The sequence below is a fragment of the Lipotes vexillifer genome, unplaced genomic scaffold, assembly GCF_000442215.2.
Source record: "Lipotes vexillifer unplaced genomic scaffold, Lipotes_vexillifer_v1.1 scaffold1114, whole genome shotgun sequence".
Taxonomy (NCBI): domain Eukaryota; kingdom Metazoa; phylum Chordata; class Mammalia; order Artiodactyla; family Lipotidae; genus Lipotes; species Lipotes vexillifer.
In genome coordinates, this window is record NW_006779031.1 from 3530948 (window position 1) to 3549730 (window position 18783).

At 37.9% G+C, this 18783-nt stretch overlaps 1 protein-coding gene across 1 annotated transcript in view; it reads right to left on the bottom strand.

The window, feature by feature from the left end:
- The window catches only part of LOC103072561 (transmembrane 9 superfamily member 2-like), an 86382-nt gene that overhangs the window by 13247 nt on the left and 54352 nt on the right, over positions 1–18783 (bottom strand). The window contains 6 exon segments of the mRNA XM_082930935.1: positions 11411–11468; positions 11673–11792; positions 12796–12831; positions 12834–12930; positions 13950–14043; positions 17440–17519. Coding sequence (XP_082787061.1) covers positions 11411–11468; positions 11673–11792; positions 12796–12831; positions 12834–12930; positions 13950–14043; positions 17440–17519 — 485 coding nt within the window.

Below are 18783 nucleotides of genomic sequence, written 5' to 3' on the forward strand. Positions count from 1 at the left end.
TTTTCTACCTACTGCTTTAGGGGTTACATGAAGGAAAAGGGCATAATTTAATAATTTTAGGGACTTCCCTGGTGGCGCAGTGGTTAAGAATCCACCTGCCAGTGCAGAGGACATGGGTTTGAACCCTGCTCCAGGAAGATCCCACATGCCGCAGAGCAACTAAGCCCATGTGCCACAACTACTGAGCCTGTGCTCTAGAGCACACGAGCCACAACTACTGAGTCAACATGCCACAACTACTGAAGACTGCACGCCTAGAGCCCATGCTCTGCACAAAGAGAAGCCACCGCAATGAGAAGCCCGTGCACCGCAACAAAGAGTAGTCCACACTCGCCACAACTAGGAAGAAAGCCCACGTGGAGCAACAAAGACCAAATGCAGCCAAAAATAAATAGATAAATTTATTTTAAAAAACAATTAAATAGGGCTTCCCTGGTGGCGCAGTGGTTGAGCCCGTCTGCCAATGCAGGGGACACGGATTTGTGCCCTGGTTCGGAAAGATCCCACATGCCACGGAGCGGCTGGGCCAGTGAGCCATGGCCGCTGAGCCTGCACGTCTGGAGCCTGTGCTCCACAGCGGGAGAGGCCTCATCAGTGAGAGGCCCGCGTACCGCAAAAATAAATAAATAAATAAATAAATAAATAATTTTACTTTCTTCAATTTCTCTTAGGAAGCATAGGTTCATTAGTTTAACTACTTCTCCATTTAAATTCAAATCCATTTTTTAACATATTTATAGGAGTATAATTGCTTTACAATGGTGTGTTAGTTTCTGCTTTATAACAAAGTGAATCAGTTACATATATACATATGTCCCCATATCTCTTCCCTCTTGCATCTCCCTCCCTCCCACCCTCCCAATCCCACCCCTCTAGCTATCTATTTTACGTTTGGTAGTGTATATATGTCCATGCCACTCTCTCACTTTGTCCCAGCTCACTCTTCCCCCGCCCCATGTCCTCAAGTCCATTCTCTAGTAGGTCTGCATATTTATTCCCGTCTTGCCCCTAGGTTCTTCTGACCATTTTTTTTCTATTTTTTTGGATTCCATATATAGGTGTTAGCATACGGTATTTCTTCTTCTCTTTCTGACTTACTTCACTCTGTATGACAGTCTCTAGGTCCATCCACCTCACTAAAAAAAACTCAGTTTCGTTCCTTTTTATGGCTGAGTAATATTCCATTGTATATATGTGCCACATCTTCTTTATCCATTCATCTGTCGATGGACACTTAGGTTGCTTCCATGTCATGGCTATTGTAAGTAGAGCTGCAATAAATATTTTGGTACATGACTCTTTTTGAATTATGGTTTTCTCAGGGTATATGCCCAGTAGTGGGATTGCTGGGTCACATGGTAGTTTTATTTTTAGTTTTTTAAGGAACCTCCATACTGTTTGCCATAGTGGCTGTATCAGTTTACATTCCCACCAACAGTGCAAGAGGGTTCCCTTTTATCCACACCCTCTCCAGCATGTATTGTTTGTAAATTTTTTGATGATGGCCATTCTGACCAGTGTGAGATGATATCTCATTGTAGTTTTGATTTGCATTTCTCTGATGATTAATGATGTTGAGCATTCTTCCATGTGTTTGTTGGCAATCTGCATATCTTCTCTGGAGAAATGTCTATTTAGGTCTTCTGCCCATTTTTGGATTGGGTTCAGGAACAAGACAAGGTTGCCAACTCTCACCACTCTTATTCAACATAGTTTTGGAAGTTTTAGCCACAGCAATCAGAGAAGAAAAGGAAATAAAAGGAATCCAAATTGGAAAAGAATAAGTAAAGCTGTCACTGTGTGCAGATGACATGATACTATACATAGAGAATCCTAAAGATGCTACCAGAAAACTACTAGAGCTAATCAATGAATTTGGTAAAGTAGCAGGATACAAAATTAATGCACAGAAATCTCTGGCATTCCTATACACTAATGATGAAAAATCTGAAAGTGAAATCAAGAAAACACTCCCATTTACCATTGCAACAAAAAGAATAAAATATCTAGGAATAAACCTACCTAAGGAGACAAAAGACCTGTATGCAGAAAATTATAAGACACTGATGAAAGAAATTAAAGATGATACAAACAGATGGAGAGATATACCATGTTCTTGGATTGGAAGAATCAACATTGTGAAAATGACTCTACTACCCAAAGCAATCTATAGATTCAATGCAATCCCTATCAAACTACCACTGGCATTTTTCACAGAACTAGAACAAAAAATTTCACAATTTGTATGGAAACACAAAAGACCCCGAATAGCCAAAGCAATCTTGAGAACAAAAAATGGAGCTGGAGGAATCAGGCTGCCTGACTTCAGACTATACTACAAAGCTACAGTAATCAAGACAGTATGGTACTGGCACAAAAACAGAAAGATAGATCAATGGAATAGGATAGAAAGCCCAGAGATAAACCCATGCACATATGGTCACCTTATCTTTGATAAAGGTGGCAGGAATATACAGTGGAGAAAGGACAGCCTTGGTGCTGGGAAAACTGGACAGCTACATGTAAAAGAATGAAATTAGAACACTCCCTAACACCATACACAAAAATAAACTCAAAATGGATTAAACACCTAAATGTAAGGCCAGACACCATCAAACTCTTAGAGGAAAATTAGGCAGAACACTCTATGACATAAATCACAGCAATATCCTTTTTGACCCACCTCCTAGAGAAATGGAAATAAAAACAAAAATAAACAAATGGGACCTAATGAAACTTAAAATCTTTTGCACAGCAAAGGAAACCATAAACAAGACCAAAAGACAACCCTCAGAATGGGAGAAGATATTTGCAAATGAAGCAACTGACAAAGGATTAATCTTCAAAACATACAAGCAACTCATGCAGCTCAATATCAAATCCATTTTTTCACTGTCCATGTATATACCACGAGGCACTGAAATTCTCTGGTAACCTATCACATTCTAAGAAATAAGAATCCCAGTACCTTATGATTCTCTCTCTCATGTACCTAAGAGAGCCTCTAAACCTCTTGAGGGAAACATGTTCTTTGTATCATGCCTGGTTTATTGCTTTTAAACTGCATTCAGTTCTAGTAACAGAACTAGGAAACTGAATATGTCTTGCATTTTAAATTATTCATGATTCAGTCATTTACTGAGCACTTACTCTCTATAAGCACTCATACTTCATATAAGGCACTGGGCTACACACTGTGAAAGATACAGAAATGAGTAAGACATAGTACTGACCCTCATGAGTCTTGGAATGTAAAATGAGAGATAAGACATATCACAAATAACTCCAATCTAAGAAATACTGTTGTAAGTGTTGTAATAATGGTAATAGACATTGTACAATTTCTAAACATGAAAGTGGTAGTATTTGAGCTAGAAATTAAAGAATGAACAGAAATTTGTCATTGGAAAATTGCAACGAAGGGATTACAAATAGATGGAATAGCTTGAGCAAAGGCATGATAATAGAAGAAAACAGTAGCTAATAACCACAGCTACCATTTATTAAGCACTTATTATGTGCTAGGCACTGTTCCAAATGCTTTAATACATTATCCCACTTAATCTTCATAACAACTATATGAAGTAGATAATACTATTATTTCCATACTGCAGATGAAGAAGCCTAAGATTAGAAAGGTAATAATATTAGTAAATAATATTAGTAAATATTATTTAAAACTCCTTTTTTGGCTATCAAATTTAAAAGACAGCTGCATAATGCAGTAATTATAAATCTGTGTTGATGAGCATACAAAGCATTAAGATGTAATTTGTATGACAATAACAGCATAAAGGAGGGAGGAGGGAAAGGAGCTATATACGAGCATATAATATTTTTAATAATATTGAAATTCAGTTGGTACTAATCTGAACTAGATTGCTATAAATTGAGACATTAATTGTAACCCATAACGTAACCACTAAAAACAAGCTCAAAATAATAGTAAAAGAAAGGACAAGGGAATAAAAATAGTACACTAAAAATATCTAATTAACACAATAGAGGGCAGTAATGAAGGGACAAAAAAGACCTAAAATTTATAGAAAGAAAATAGCAATATATCAGATGTAAATCCTACCTTATCAATAATTTCATTAAATGTACATGATGAAATATTCCAATTAAAAGGCACAGGTTGGCAAAAGGAACCCCCAAAAAATGATCCAAATAAATATATGATGTCTACAAGAGACACAATTTTGATTCAGAGACACAAACAGATTGAAAGTAAAAGGATTTTACATACGGTTGACACTTGAACAAAAGGTTTGAACTGCATGGGTCCACTCATACATGGATTTTTTTCCAATAAATACATACTACAGTGCTATACAATCTGCTATTGGTTGAATCCGTGGATGCAGAATTGTGGATAGAGAGGGCTGACTCTAATGTTATACACAGATTTTTGACTGTGTAGGTGGTCAGGGCCCCTAGCCCCCATGTTGTTCTAGGGTCAACTGTATACAGATATATCATGCAAACAGTAACCAAAAGAGAGCTAGAGTGGCTATACTTCTTACAGACAAAATATATTTGACTTTAAGACAAAAAGCATTATGAGAGGTAAAGAAGGACTTTTATAACAATAAAAGTATCAATCTATCAAGAATATATAACAATTGTAAACATATATGTACCTAACAGCAGAGCCCCAAAAATATATGAAGCAAAAACTGACAGAACTGAAGGAAGAAACAGACAATTCAACAATGATAGCTGGAGACTTGAATAAACACTTTCAATAATGGATAAAACAACTAGACAGAAGATCGACAAGAAAATGAAAAACTTTAACAACACTGTAAACCTCCTAGACATAACAGACATCTATAGAGCACTCCACCCATTGACAGCAGAATACACATTCTTTTCAAGTGTACATGGAACGTTCTCCAGGACAGACCATATGTTAGTCCATAACACAAGTCTCAATAAATTTAACAGTTCTGAAATCACCCAAAGTATAATGTAATTGAAAGGAATTAAAGAAGACCGAATAAATGGAAAGACATCCTGTATTCATGAATTGGAAGACTTAATATTGTCAAGATGGCAATATCCCCCAAATTGATCTACAGATTCCATGCAATCTTATCAAAATCCCAGTCAGCTTTTTGAAGAAATTGAAAAGCCCTTCCTAAAACTCATATGGAAATGCAAAGTTCCAGAACAGCCAAAATAATCTTGAAAAAGAACAAAGCTGGAGGACTCCCACTTCCTAATTTCAAAATTTATTAAAAGCCACAGACTAAAATCAAGACTATGGGTGGGATTCCCTGATGGTCCAGTGGTTAAGAATCCACCTTCCAATGCAGGGGATGTGGGTTCGATCGCTGGTTGGGGGACTAAGATCCCACATGCCGTGGGATCTATGCCTATGTGCCGCAACAACTGAGCCCGTGTGCCACAACTACAGAGCCCACATGCCACAACTACAGAGCCCATGCACTCTGGAGCCCATGTGCCACAACTAGAGAGAAGCCCATGCACCACAATGAAGAGCCTGCATACCACAACAAAAGACCCTGCATGCCACAACTAAGACCCAACACAGCCAAAAATAAATAAATAGATTAGAGATAATCTCAGAGATTACAAATACACAAAAAGGAGCAACAAACTTATAAAAAAAGGAAAAAAGGGGCTTCCCTGGTGGCACAGTGGTTGGGAGTCCGCCTGCCAATACAGGGAACACGGGTTCGTGCCCCGGTCCAGGAGGATCCCACGTGCCGTGGAGCGGCTGGGCCCGTGAGCCATGGCCGCTGAGCCTGTGCGTCCAGAGCCTGTGCTTCGTGGCGGGAAAGGCCACGGCGGTGAGAGGCCCACGTACCCCCCCCCAAAAAAAAGGAAAAAAGACTATGGGTACTGGTCTAAGGATAGACATATAGACTAATGGAACAGGAGTGAAAGTTCAGAAATAAGCCCACAGACCTATGGACACTTCATTTTCAATAAGGGAATCAAAACAAATCAATTGGAGCAGAAGAGTCTTTTCAACAAATAATGTCAGGACAACTGGGTATCCGTGTACAAAAGAATGAAGTTAGATCCCTACCTCACGCATATACAAAAGTTAACTCAAAATGGATCAAAGACCTATATTTAAGATGTAAAACTAGAAGAGTTTTATAAGAAAACATAAGCATAAATTTTTTTTTCTTTTTTTGCGGTATGCAGGCCTCTCACTGTTGTGGCCTCTCCCGTTGCAGAGCACAGGCTCCAGACGCGCAGGCTTAGCGGCCATGGCTCACGGGCCCAGCCACTCCACGGCATGTGGGATCTTCCCGGACTGGGGCACGAACCCGTGTCCCCTGCATCAGCAGGCAGACTCTCAACCACTGCACCACCAGGTAAGCCCAAGCATAAATTTTAATGACCTTGGATTAGGCTTCTTAAATATGACACCTAAAGCACAAGCAACCAAAGAAAAAGTAAATAAAGTGAATGTCATCAAAATTTTAAAGTTTTGCACTTCAAAGAACACTATCAAGAAATTGAGATGACAATTCACAGAATCGAAGAAAATATTTACAAATCATATACCTGATAAGCAACTAGTAACCAAAATATATACAGAACTCTTACAATTCAACAATTAAAAGAAAAATAATCCAATTTAAAAACGGGCAAAGGATCTGAATAGACATATTTCTAAAGAAGATATGCAAATGACCAATAAGCACATGAAAAGATGCTCAATATCATTAGTCATCAAAAAGTGTAAATTAAAACTACAATGAAAGATCACTTCATAATAATTAGGATGGCTATAAGCAAAAACAGTAACAAGTGTTGACGAGGGTGTAGAGAAATTGGAGCCCTCATACATTGCTGGTGGGAATGTAAAATGGTACAACAACTTTTGAAAATAGGCTGGCAGTCTCTCAAAATAGTAAGCACAGTGACCATATGACCCAGTAATTCTACTCCCAGGTATAAACCCAGTATCTACACAGTAGAATTGGAAGCATATTTTCACTCAAAACATCACATACAAATGTTCATAGCAACACTTCATATTATCCAAAAGGTAAAAACAGCACAAATGACCATCAACTTATGAATGGGTAAACAAAAAGTGGTATATTGATACAATGGAATACTGTTCAATCATAAAAGGAATGAAGTAGTGATACATGCTATAACATGGATGAACTCTGAAAACATTATGCTAAGTGAAAGAAGTCAGACACAAGAGGCCACACTTTTTATGATTCCATTTATATGAAATGTCCAGAAGAGGCAAGTCCATAGGGACAGAAATTAGATTAGTAGATTAGCAGCTGAAAAATTCCAATGGCATTTTTCACAGAGATAGAAAGAGCAACCGTAAAATTTGTATGGAACTACAAAAGGCCCCGAATAGCCAAAGCAATCTTGAGAGAGAAGAATAAAACTGGAGGCATCATATTTCCTGATTTCAAACTATACTACAAAGCTATGGTAATCAAAATAGTATGGTACTGATATAAAAATAGACACACAGGCTATTAGAACAGGATCAAGAGCCCAGAAATAAATCCCTGCATATACTGTCAACTAGTATTTGACAAGGGAGCCAAGAAATTGATAAGTGATGTTAAGAAACTGAATAACCACATTCAGAAGAATAAAATTGGATCCCTATCTTATACCACTCACAAAAATTAACTCAAAATGGATTAAAGACTTAAACATAAGACCTGAAACCATAAACTCCTAGAAGAAAACATAGGGTCAAAACTCCTTGACATTGGTCTTCACACAATTTTTTGGATATGACACCAAAAGCACAAGCAACAAAAGCAAAACTTAAGAAGCAGAACTACATCTAACTAAAAACCTTCTGTACAGCAAAAGAAACAATCAATAAAATGGAAAGACAACTTACAGAATGTGAGAAAATGTTTGCAAATCATATATGTGATAAGGAGTTAACATCCAAAGTATATAAAGAACTCACACAACTCAATAGCGAAAAAACAATCTGGTTGACAAATGGGCAGAGGACCTGAATACACACTTTTCCAAAGAAGACATACAGATGGCCAACAGACACATGAAAAGATGCTCAACATCACTAATCATCAGGGAAATGCAAATCAAAACCACAGTGAGATATCACCTCACACCTGTCAGAATGGCTATCACCAAAAACACAAGAGATAAGAAGTGTTGACGAGGATGTGGAAAAAAAGGAACCCTCGTGCACTCTTGGTGGGAATCTCAATTGGTACAGGCACTAAGGAAAACAGTATGGAGGTTCACCAAAATTTTTTAAATAGAATTACCATATGGTCCAGCCATCCCACTTCTGGGTATATATATAAAGGAAATGAAAACAGCTATCTCAAAGGGATAGCTGCACTCCCATGTTCATTGCAGCATTATTCACAATCTATTCAAGGCCTCATTAATTAGAAAGGGGCAGAATTGGGAAATGGACCCCTATGTGTGTAGAGCATAGGGTGCGTGCGTGCGTGCGTGCGTGTGTGTGTGTGTGTGTGTCTGACTCTAAAGCCTATGCCGGTAGCCTCTAATGCTACCTCTCCACTTCAAAATATGGTTATGAGTTGTTGTTATTGTTGTTTATAATTAAATTATTTAAAAATAGGTAATGCATGCATATGGTACACAATGTGAAAAGTAAAAAGAAACAGAGAAACAGTGAAAAATAAGTATAAAATAGTCTCCTTCTCACTCTTGTCCCCCAGCCACCCAGGAGACAACCACTGTTAACAGTTGCTTTTCAAATTTAAAAACAAATTTATTTTCACAAAAGTGGTTTGCCCCTGCATCATTTCATAGCCCATGTAACCCTGAGCCACGTTATTATGGATTCCTACTCTAATTTTTAAATTTTTCTGTGTAAAACATTCTTCAAAATTGATCCCATAGAAAACATGATAAAAACAGCTCATAGTACATTGCAAATGCTAATGCTTTTCAGACATTAATTGTTCAGTTTAGCTAATCAAGCTTAGTGACACAGCATATTCTAATTCTTTTACATTTTCTATTTCAATGACATAACTTCTTTTTACAATAAGATGGAACATCTGTCTGATGAAAAATGGGCCATTATTATTCATCTGAAGCCACAAAGGCAGTTTCAGGGGAGATTTACATTTATTTCCTCTACAGTGCCTAGCATAATGCATTAAATATAGTAAAAAACAAAAACAAGACAAAATTTTTTAAAAACACAATAAATATGTTGAATGAGTAACTAAATAATGAAGAGAATAGTACATGGTTTATTGACTAGTTCTTACTTGCAATATCCCTTGCATGACAATCCAGTATAATGACTTTAGCACAATGGCACTTTGTTGCCAAAGTTATTCAATTTCAGATTCATCTGAGTCTTGAACTTGAAGCAACAAATATCTGAAATATTGTCAAGGACATTGCTTTCTTACATAAATATATTAAAGCATTCACCTCAGGAAAGACCACCCATTCTAGTTCCCTTGAAAAGAGTTATAGAAAAAGCAGATGGCTTTATTCAAGGTGGTATGGGGGAGGGGAGCGCATTGTCCTTATTTTAAATAAGTCAAAAACTGCGGTACATGTATTTGATGTGCAAACTTATAATGTTCAATCTTTTCAATGATATTACCTTTTTCCCTGGAGTTTAGGAGAAAACAAGCCACATATAGATAAAAGATTATGAGCCTACTGAATATATCATCTATTACTGCATTGAACTGTTTATGGCATTATACTCAGTCAAAGAGCATTTGTTCTCATTTTGTCACTAATTAGTATATAATATAACTGAATTTACTATGTATAAGTTTCATTATAGGACTTCCACTATTGTGACACACTCTAGCATCAAGGACATGGGAATTTTACAACAAAAGAAAATTAAAGTACCACATAACAGTTAAGATATAATCCACTACTTTTTCCTTAAAAAAAAAAAAAACTTGCCCTTCAGAACATATCAAGGAAAGAATTTTTTTTTAACGGAACTTGCTATGGACTGAATTGTGTCCCCCAAAATTCATATGTTGAAACCCTAACCCCTAATGTGACAGTATTTGGAAATGGGGCTTTTAGGGAGTGATAAGGTTTAGATGAGGTCATGAGGGTGCGGTCTTCATGATGGCATCAGTGCCCTTATAAGGAGAGACACCAAAGAGTTCGCTCTCTCTCTCTCTCTCTCTCTCTCTCTCTCTTTTCCCTTGCCATGTGAGGACACAGCAAGAAGGCAGCTAGCAGCAACCAGGAAGAGAGCACTCACCAGGACCCGACCCTGTTGATGCCCTGATCTTGGGCTTCCCAGTCTCCAGAACCGTGAGAAAATAAATGTCTGTTGTTTAAGCCACTCAGTCTATGTATTTTGTTATGGCAGCCCAAGCTGACTAAGAAAAAACATATTAAAGAATTTGGAGATAAAACCTTAAGCAAGTCAGCACCTTATCAGTGAGGTATTATGGGAAGAGCACTGGACGGGATGTAAGGGGTGCATTCGGTTATATACAGCCTGGGCTTCATGACTGACTTCTTGTGTGACCTTGAACACGCTGATTCCACATCTCTATAATTAGGGGACTGGATGAGCTCCCATTATGGCAACTGTGCAGCACCACCCCGACTCCCACTCTGACCATGACTGTGCCTGGGGACTGTAGTCACTAATGACACTGCAGTAACTAGATGAGACATGAAGAAATAATCACTGAAGGCAAGGACGAAGAGAATAACACAATGTAGTGTATAAATTGCCACTCTAACATGATATATAAGGCAAGATGCATAACTGAGATGAGCATTTATGAAACCTGCTTCAAAAACAAAGATCAAAATGGAATACCACAGCACCATTGCCATCTCTTTGTACTAGGGGTTAAGATGTGCAGAAAGATGAAAAGAATGCAGATACACCAGAAAAAGAATGCTGCAGCCACAGAAAACACAGTCGTCATTCAACTCCTTTCTACTCTTCATTATCGTGTAAAATGATTTTTCCAAGATAAAGTATAAGAAAGGGGCTTCCCTGGTGGCACAGTGGTTAAGAATCTGCCTGCCAATGCAGGGGACATGGATTCGAGCCCTGGTCCAGGAAGATCCCACATGCTGTGGAGCAACGAAGCCCGTGTGCCACAAGTATGGAGCCTGTTCTCTAGAGCTCACGAGCCACAACTACTGAAGCCCGTGTGCCACAACTACTGAAGCCCACATGCATAGAGCCCACGCTCAGCAATAAGAGAAGCCACCGCAATGAGAAGCCCATGCACCGCAACAAAGAGTAGCTCCCACTCACCGCAACTAGAGAAAGCCTGTGTGTAGCAATGAAGACCCAACTCAGCCAAAAATAAGAAATAAATAAATAAATAAATAAATAAAGTTATTTAAAAAAAAAGTATAAGAAAGAGTATAATTGCGTAGAGAAAAGAGAATGTGAGATACTAACCCAGGACACAGTAGTGCCGTCAGCAAAAAATTTGTCTTCCACTTAATACCTCTAAATGCTGAGGAAGTAAAGGACAGAAGAGTTACTGGAGCAAGTGGATTTAGTCCACTTTACAAATACTTTATAGTAACTAACACACAACTACATTTTGCTAGGTCAGCTAAAATTCCCCATGCAATTTCTGAATTTTTAATTTTACAGCTTTTTAATTTCTACATTTAACACACCAACTTACTGGAATAATAACAGTTGCAATGCTTACTCATATACATCTTAGCAGATACGTATCCAGCAGAGGTTCCCAGAAGGACCCATAACAGAATAGCACTGGTCATTAAAGCACCTCGATTGACAGGGAAAAGGAAACCAAGACAGGCGAGAACTAAAGGCACAAAAGAGAAATATCAAACCAGTGACAATAATGGCCTCAAAAGCACATAGGACTTTATAATAAAGACAACCTTATGAAGATATTTTTTATGAAACAGCATACAAGGAAATTCTCTGATGTTATTCTCTTAGCTAATTTTTTTGACAATTTTTTCTTAATGAAAAAGTCTGATTTTCCATACAAGGCAAATGATATGTTTTCAATTTAGCCTTTAATCTCACTGTTTAAATCAAAATTAAACAAAGATCTTCCCCTTCCCTACTCCAGTAGTCACTGCATAAACAGCAAATCATTTTTCCCACAAAAATTTCCTTCTGTTTCCTTTTATTCAAGGTAAGCGGGAAAAAATCAAAGTGAGACTTGGTCTCAGGAAAATATAACCTTAAGAGCTAAATTTTGAAATTATCACTGACATCTGAAACAGCTAATAAGCCATTTATTTACAGCAGCTTTGTTTGTGAAAATCAGCACTCTGGTTATCAAAAACTGACAAACTCCATTTTTAGCTGATAAATGAAGGCAGCCAGAGTTCCTCAGCCACTGTAAGCCTACTAACGATGCCATTGCACTTATACATTTAAAGACCACAAAAAAAAAAGAAAACATTTAAAGACCAGCACTCAGGCCTGCCATAGCATTTCAAAATGCTAGTCTTTGAATTATAACTCCCTGAGTTCATTTAAAATATGATTCTACCCACATGCTGATTTTCAAGAACGCATCTACCTTGCAAAGCAAGGAACAAGTGTATTGGACATTACAATAAATTACTCAAAACTGAAGAAGCTATGAAAGTTCCTTGATATAGGAACATATTCAGACTCATATCCTTAATTTGAGAAGAAAGAAATATAAGTACTATAAAACACACATTTCCTTAAACTTTAGGGTAGAATTTTCAAAGTTCTTTTGTACACATGAATCAAAGTTTAACATATGTTAGCAGCTCACTAAGAATGTTGAAGAAGACACATATTGATCTGAGATTACTCACATAAAGTAATAAATGTCATAATAAAAACTTGTGTTCTTGACCCAGGAAAACTGACAGCAACATTCCACTCCTTGGAGGTCTGAATACATCCCCATGAACCAGCTTCCAACCAAATTCCTTCTGGGCATCTTCCTGCATATGAGAAAGTCTTTAATAAACACGGGACTTACTAGGACAGAAAGTTACAAGAGCTCTGAAGGTTAGAGAAAAATGAATTTTCCTCTAGAGACAGACTAGCTGGAAACCAATGGCTCATTTTGGATACAGTAGGTCTCTGGCAGGTATGGGACCCTGCCATACAAATGAGCTATTCCCTTACTTTAAGTTTTGCATTGGAGGGAGTGTGTTAATTATATAAAGGACACAACTGGCTTGATTTTCATGAAGAAAGCAACACGATTGAACATACATAAAAGATTCAACCAAGGGACTTCCTGGTGGCACAGTGGTTAAGAATCCGCCTGTCAATGCAGGGGACAAGGGTTCAATCCCTGGTCCGGGAAGATCCCACATGCTGCGGAGCAACTAAGCCCGTGTGCCACAACTACTGAAGCCTGCGCGTCTAGAGCCCGTGCTGCACAACAAGAGAAGCCACCGCAGTGAGAAGCCCACGCACCGCAACAAAGAGTAGCCCCCACTCACCACAACTAGAGGAAGCCCGCACACAGCAACAAAGACCAACGCAGCCAAAAATAAATAAATAAATTTTTAAAAAAAGATTCAACCAATTCTATAGAAATTAAAAGTTCATCGATACACAAATCATTACAAGAGTCAAAACAGTATAAATTGATAAAACTAAATTTACCCTAAATTGTAGTATTTTGCAGTGTTTCATATACTTATCTCATGCTGCAAATTAATGAAAATCTTAAATAATGATATTTTGAAAGGTCAGAAACATGAAAAGGAATATAACCAAAGAGTTGATAGCAAATAACTCTCTAATAAACTTACCTGTACTTTTTAAGAATCAACACAACACTCTGTACTTTGATTCAGCATAATATGCAAAATTACTAGACATCAAAATGCATTGTATTCAAGGTGTTATACTCTAAGTAGAAATATAACATTGAGAACTGGGCAAAGCAGGCACTCAAATATTTGCTGAATCAAATATGTGCATTTTTACTTATAGGAAAACTCATCTAATTATATCTGATAATATCTTTATGGAGAGTCCTTAATATGATCATAGCCACCATTCTAGATAAGAAGACAGCAATAACAATGGAATTCATAATACTAGAAAACATAAAGAAGGAAAAAGAGAAGTTAAATCTCAAGTTTCTTATTTGAATACTGAAAAGAAAATGTGTGCACACGTAGAAGAAAGACATTCAAATTATCATTATGTCGATCAGTTTTCTAAGGTTAAATGTGGATCAAAGGCTGAATACATCAATATATTAAATGAACTTAAAGCTCTATCAATCACAAGGGGCTTCCCTGGTGGCGCAGTGGTTAAGAATCCGCCTGCCAATGCAGGAGACTCCAGTTCGAGCCCTGGTCCGGGAAGATTCCCACATGCCACGGAGCAACTAAGCCCATGCACCACAACTACTGAGCCTGTGCTCTAGAGCCCGTGAGTCACAACTACTGACGCCCGTGTGCCTAGAGCCCGTGCTCCGCAACAAGAGAAGCCACCGCAATGAGAAGCCTGCGCACCGCAACAAAGAGTAGCCCCTGCTCGCCGCAACTAGAGAAAGCCCGCGAACAGCAACGAAGACCCAACACAGCCAAAAACAAATAAATAATTTTTTTTTGAAACAAAAGTCTATCAGGGCTTCCCTGGTAGTGCAGTGGTTGAGAGTCCGCCTGCCGATGCAGGGGACACGGGTTCGTGCCCCGGTCCAGGAAGATCCCACATTCCTCAGAGCGGCTGAGCCCGTGAGCCACGGCCGCTAAGCCTGCGCGTCCGGAGCCTGTGCTCCACAACGGGAGAGGCCACAACAGTGAGAGGCCCACGTACAGCCAAAAAAAAGCTCTATCACAAAAGTGCATTACAAATAAATCAGTAGAAGCAACACTATTCTTAAGGTTATTTTAGAACTTTGTAAGAGTACATTCCCAAAAAGAAACAAGGGGAAATGAATAAGATCAGGAACACAGACATAGTTCCAGAACATGAAACTGAGAATGGAAGTTCAGGAATCAATGTTGAATTGATGACTGACTGACTGACTTCTTAGCTGATGGACCAAGGCTTTTAACTTTAGCAAGTCTTTACCAAGATTCGGGGTAAAGACCTCACGGACCACTTACCTACCAGCTCTTACATACTGTTTCCAAAACTGAATCTTAAAATCTATGCCCAAATCAAAATCAAGACTTTCTGCCATTCCACCGCCCAGACAAATCCAGACACATCAAAAATGTTTCACCAGAATCTATGAAAAGGCCAGCACTGTTTTAGAAAAATGCCATTAAGATAATGTCTAAAATGTCTGTTAAATGTCATAAGTAAATTAGCTTGAGACAGAAACTAAAGTACATTTATTGTTACATTATAAATATTAATACTACTAGAGATTAGCCCCACAATCTACCTGGACGCCCTTCGATTTCACAACCCCTTTAAAGAAAGCATTTAAATAAATTTTATCCAGGGACTTCCCTGGTGGTCCAGTGGTAAAGAATCCACCTTACAATGCAGGGGATACAGGTTCCATCCCTGGTCAGGGAACTAAGATCCCACATGTCGTGGAGCAACTAAGCCCACACACCACAACTATTGAGCTCGTGCACCTCAACTAGAGAGCCTGTGTGCTGCAAACTACAGAGCCTACGCACTCTGGAGCCCATGCACCACAACTAAAGAAGAGAAAACCCGCACTCCGCAACTAGACAGAAGACCACAGCAAAAGATCTCGCATGCCTCAATGAAGATCCCACGTGCCTCAACCAAGACACAATGCAGCCAATAATAAATTAAATAAATAAGTAAATCTTTAAAGAAATAATAAGTAAATAAAGTTTATCTGAAGAGAGTTCTGGGTGGTGTGACAAAATGGGACCTGGACTATTGCTCAAACAGAAGATTTTCTAGAAAAGCTACAATATGATAATAATAATGAGGAGGAAAAGGAGGTAGAGGAGAAGGAAGAATAAGGATAGAAACAGGAGGAGAAGGGGGTGCTATTCTCACTTTAAAGGCAATAGCACTGTAAATCAACTACACTTCAATAAAATAAAAGTTTTTTAAATAAAGGCAATGGCACATAAGGAAAATCATCACCTCACAAGACCATACTCATAGAATCACACCTTTCCTTACTTTCATCTTTACCTTTATAGTCTTCTTCCATCCAAAACTAGTTTATTATAGGATATGAGGATAACGGGAAAAAAATACTACATACACAGGTTCACCTATTTCTCGTCGGCTTCTCTGATCAGTCTCCTAAGTTACTAACTGAAGATCCTACTCTCGTTGTCAGCGCTTTATGACAGCCCCAATCATCACGTTCTCAGTTGGTCCATCCTTCGATTTCATGTTGAAACTACTCCTTCCACAGTCATGAAGGACTCCTAACTCTGTGGTCTGTCCTGTTGAAGATTCCTGAGGAATCAAGTCCCTTCACTCTGAATCCACTAGAATATAAGCTTCCTGCGAGCAGAAGCCTGTTGGCCTTATGCACCGCCATGTCTGAGAGCCCTTCCTAGTGCTTGGCACCCTAATAGGGATGAAAAAGAATACGTGGAGAACGAACCCACCTCCACTCACAGACATTATCTCAACACAGTCCTTTCGTCTATATGACCTGCCTTGACCACTTGCCATGTTTTGGTTTCTCATACTTAATCTTTTCATCTTTCTCTGCTCTCTTCCCAGTCTTTCATGACATCCTGACTTTCCTCCACCCCAGCTGGTTACTGCTTTCTCTTACACTCTAGCTTGCTCAGACTTTGACCCCACAAATGAAAGCGTCTCTCCTGTCTTCATTCCATCTTTTGCACAGTGTCCACCGCCACAGCCCTATCCTGCCTACTTCCCAGCATGAACTACTCTTTACGTGCAGACATCTTATCTCTAGGACATCTCAGCCTTCTCCTTCCCTTCAGCATAAACATTAGTGTATTTAAAACAGATTTTCCTTTCTCTTTGCATATGTGGAGAGGTGGGGGAGAGGAAGAAGAAGGGAAATTAGCCACAGAGAAGAAAAAATGTCACTCAAGATCATCTCGGATGGGGGTGGGGGCAGGGGGAACTGGATGAAGGTGGTCAAAAGGTACAAACTTGCAGTTATAAGATGAAGTACTAGGGGTATAATGTACAACATGGTTAATATAATTAACACTGCTGTACGTTATGTATGAAAATTGTTAAACAGTAAATCCTAAGAGTTTTCATCACGAGGAAAAAATCTTTTTCTATTTCTTTAATGTTGTATCTATAGGAGATGATAGATGTTCACTAAACTTACTGTGGTCATCAATGTAAGTCAAATCATTATGCTGCATACTTTAAACTCATAGAGTACCGTATGTCAATTATATCTCAATAAAACTAAAAGGAAAAAAAGATCATCTCTGGTGACAAAATAATTTTTAAAATACATATATGTATGTATGTGTGTGTGTGTTTGTATACATTTCCTACCGGGAAGCTACTTATTCTTTATTTCATAAAGTGCTTACCTAAACCACTGAATGCTGGTATGAGACATGGACTCCAAAATATAATCCCATCTAGAACCCCACTTGATATGTTTGTTTTCCTAAAAACAAAAATACAAAATCACATGGCCAAACTTTAACTGACTTTTTACTGGTTATAATCCTAAAACAGACAGAAAGTTATTCTGCCTATACTTTCTCTATTTCTTCACTGCTAACTTCATGGAATCATGCTATCTAGCCTGATATTTTTATCATTTTTTTATTTACTGATATTCTACCTCATTTCAGAAAGGGACTAGGAAAAAAATAATTTTAGCTTACTGCTGTTCACCAGAAATAGCACCTTTTTGCTACTATTTTTCTGTAACCCTAAATCCACCCCATACTTCATTTCCTTTTGTCCAGACCACATTTTCATCTTAATTGCAATTTCATACCATGCTTACAAAGGTATACGTAATGTCACTGTAGTTTTGTTTGTAAATTTAAAAACGTAGAAACGACCAAAAATTCCCATCAGAATGGGAATAAAACTGTGGTAATCCATGCTAAGGAATACTACGTAACCATTAAAAGGTATGATGTGCATCTATAGGTGACAATATGTCTATGAAATAGCATTAAGCGAAAAAAGAAAGGTGAAAAGTATATGGTAAGACAAGTTATGTACAGCAAGATTCCATTCCCCCCACAAAATTATATTCATATTTTGTAGATGCAGACATTTTTCTGGAAGAAAAAATAACGGTTATACTTTTGGAGTGAGAGACTAGAAATTGGGGGGAGGGTACTAAAGGAAGGGAGAATTTTACTTATACATTTTCTATATGGTTTGCAGTCTTCACCACATACAAGAATTATCAATATTATTATTTAAATTGAACTCAACATTTGAACTAAAAGACAACTTGCGTCACTGCAACACACAAAATCCACCTCCTGCAAATAGGTTTATTATTAGGGTATTTTGTTTAATTAGAAAACAGTATTCAATTTCAGTCATTATTTCTTATAGAATATTTTAATATTTTACATTTTTGTATGTTAAGCATTTTGAAATATTTTAGCAACGAATTTATAAAAGTTGTTTTAATACTGTAGTGCTCAGTACAGAATAAAACACAAGAAAATATAATCACCAACTGTTTCTGCTGGTGTGCAGTCAAACTCAACCTTTCAATAGCTTTCTTGTAAAATATCCCCAATAAATGATCTTAAATGGTAATCCCCAGTAAACATTTAAACCATTAATGCAGTATTATTACCCCTTAACTTAGTGGCATGCTCTTAGCAAAAGGAAAACACTGGTACAGGTTTACTAAGTTATGTTTGAAATGACTTACTATTTAAAATTAGGTATCT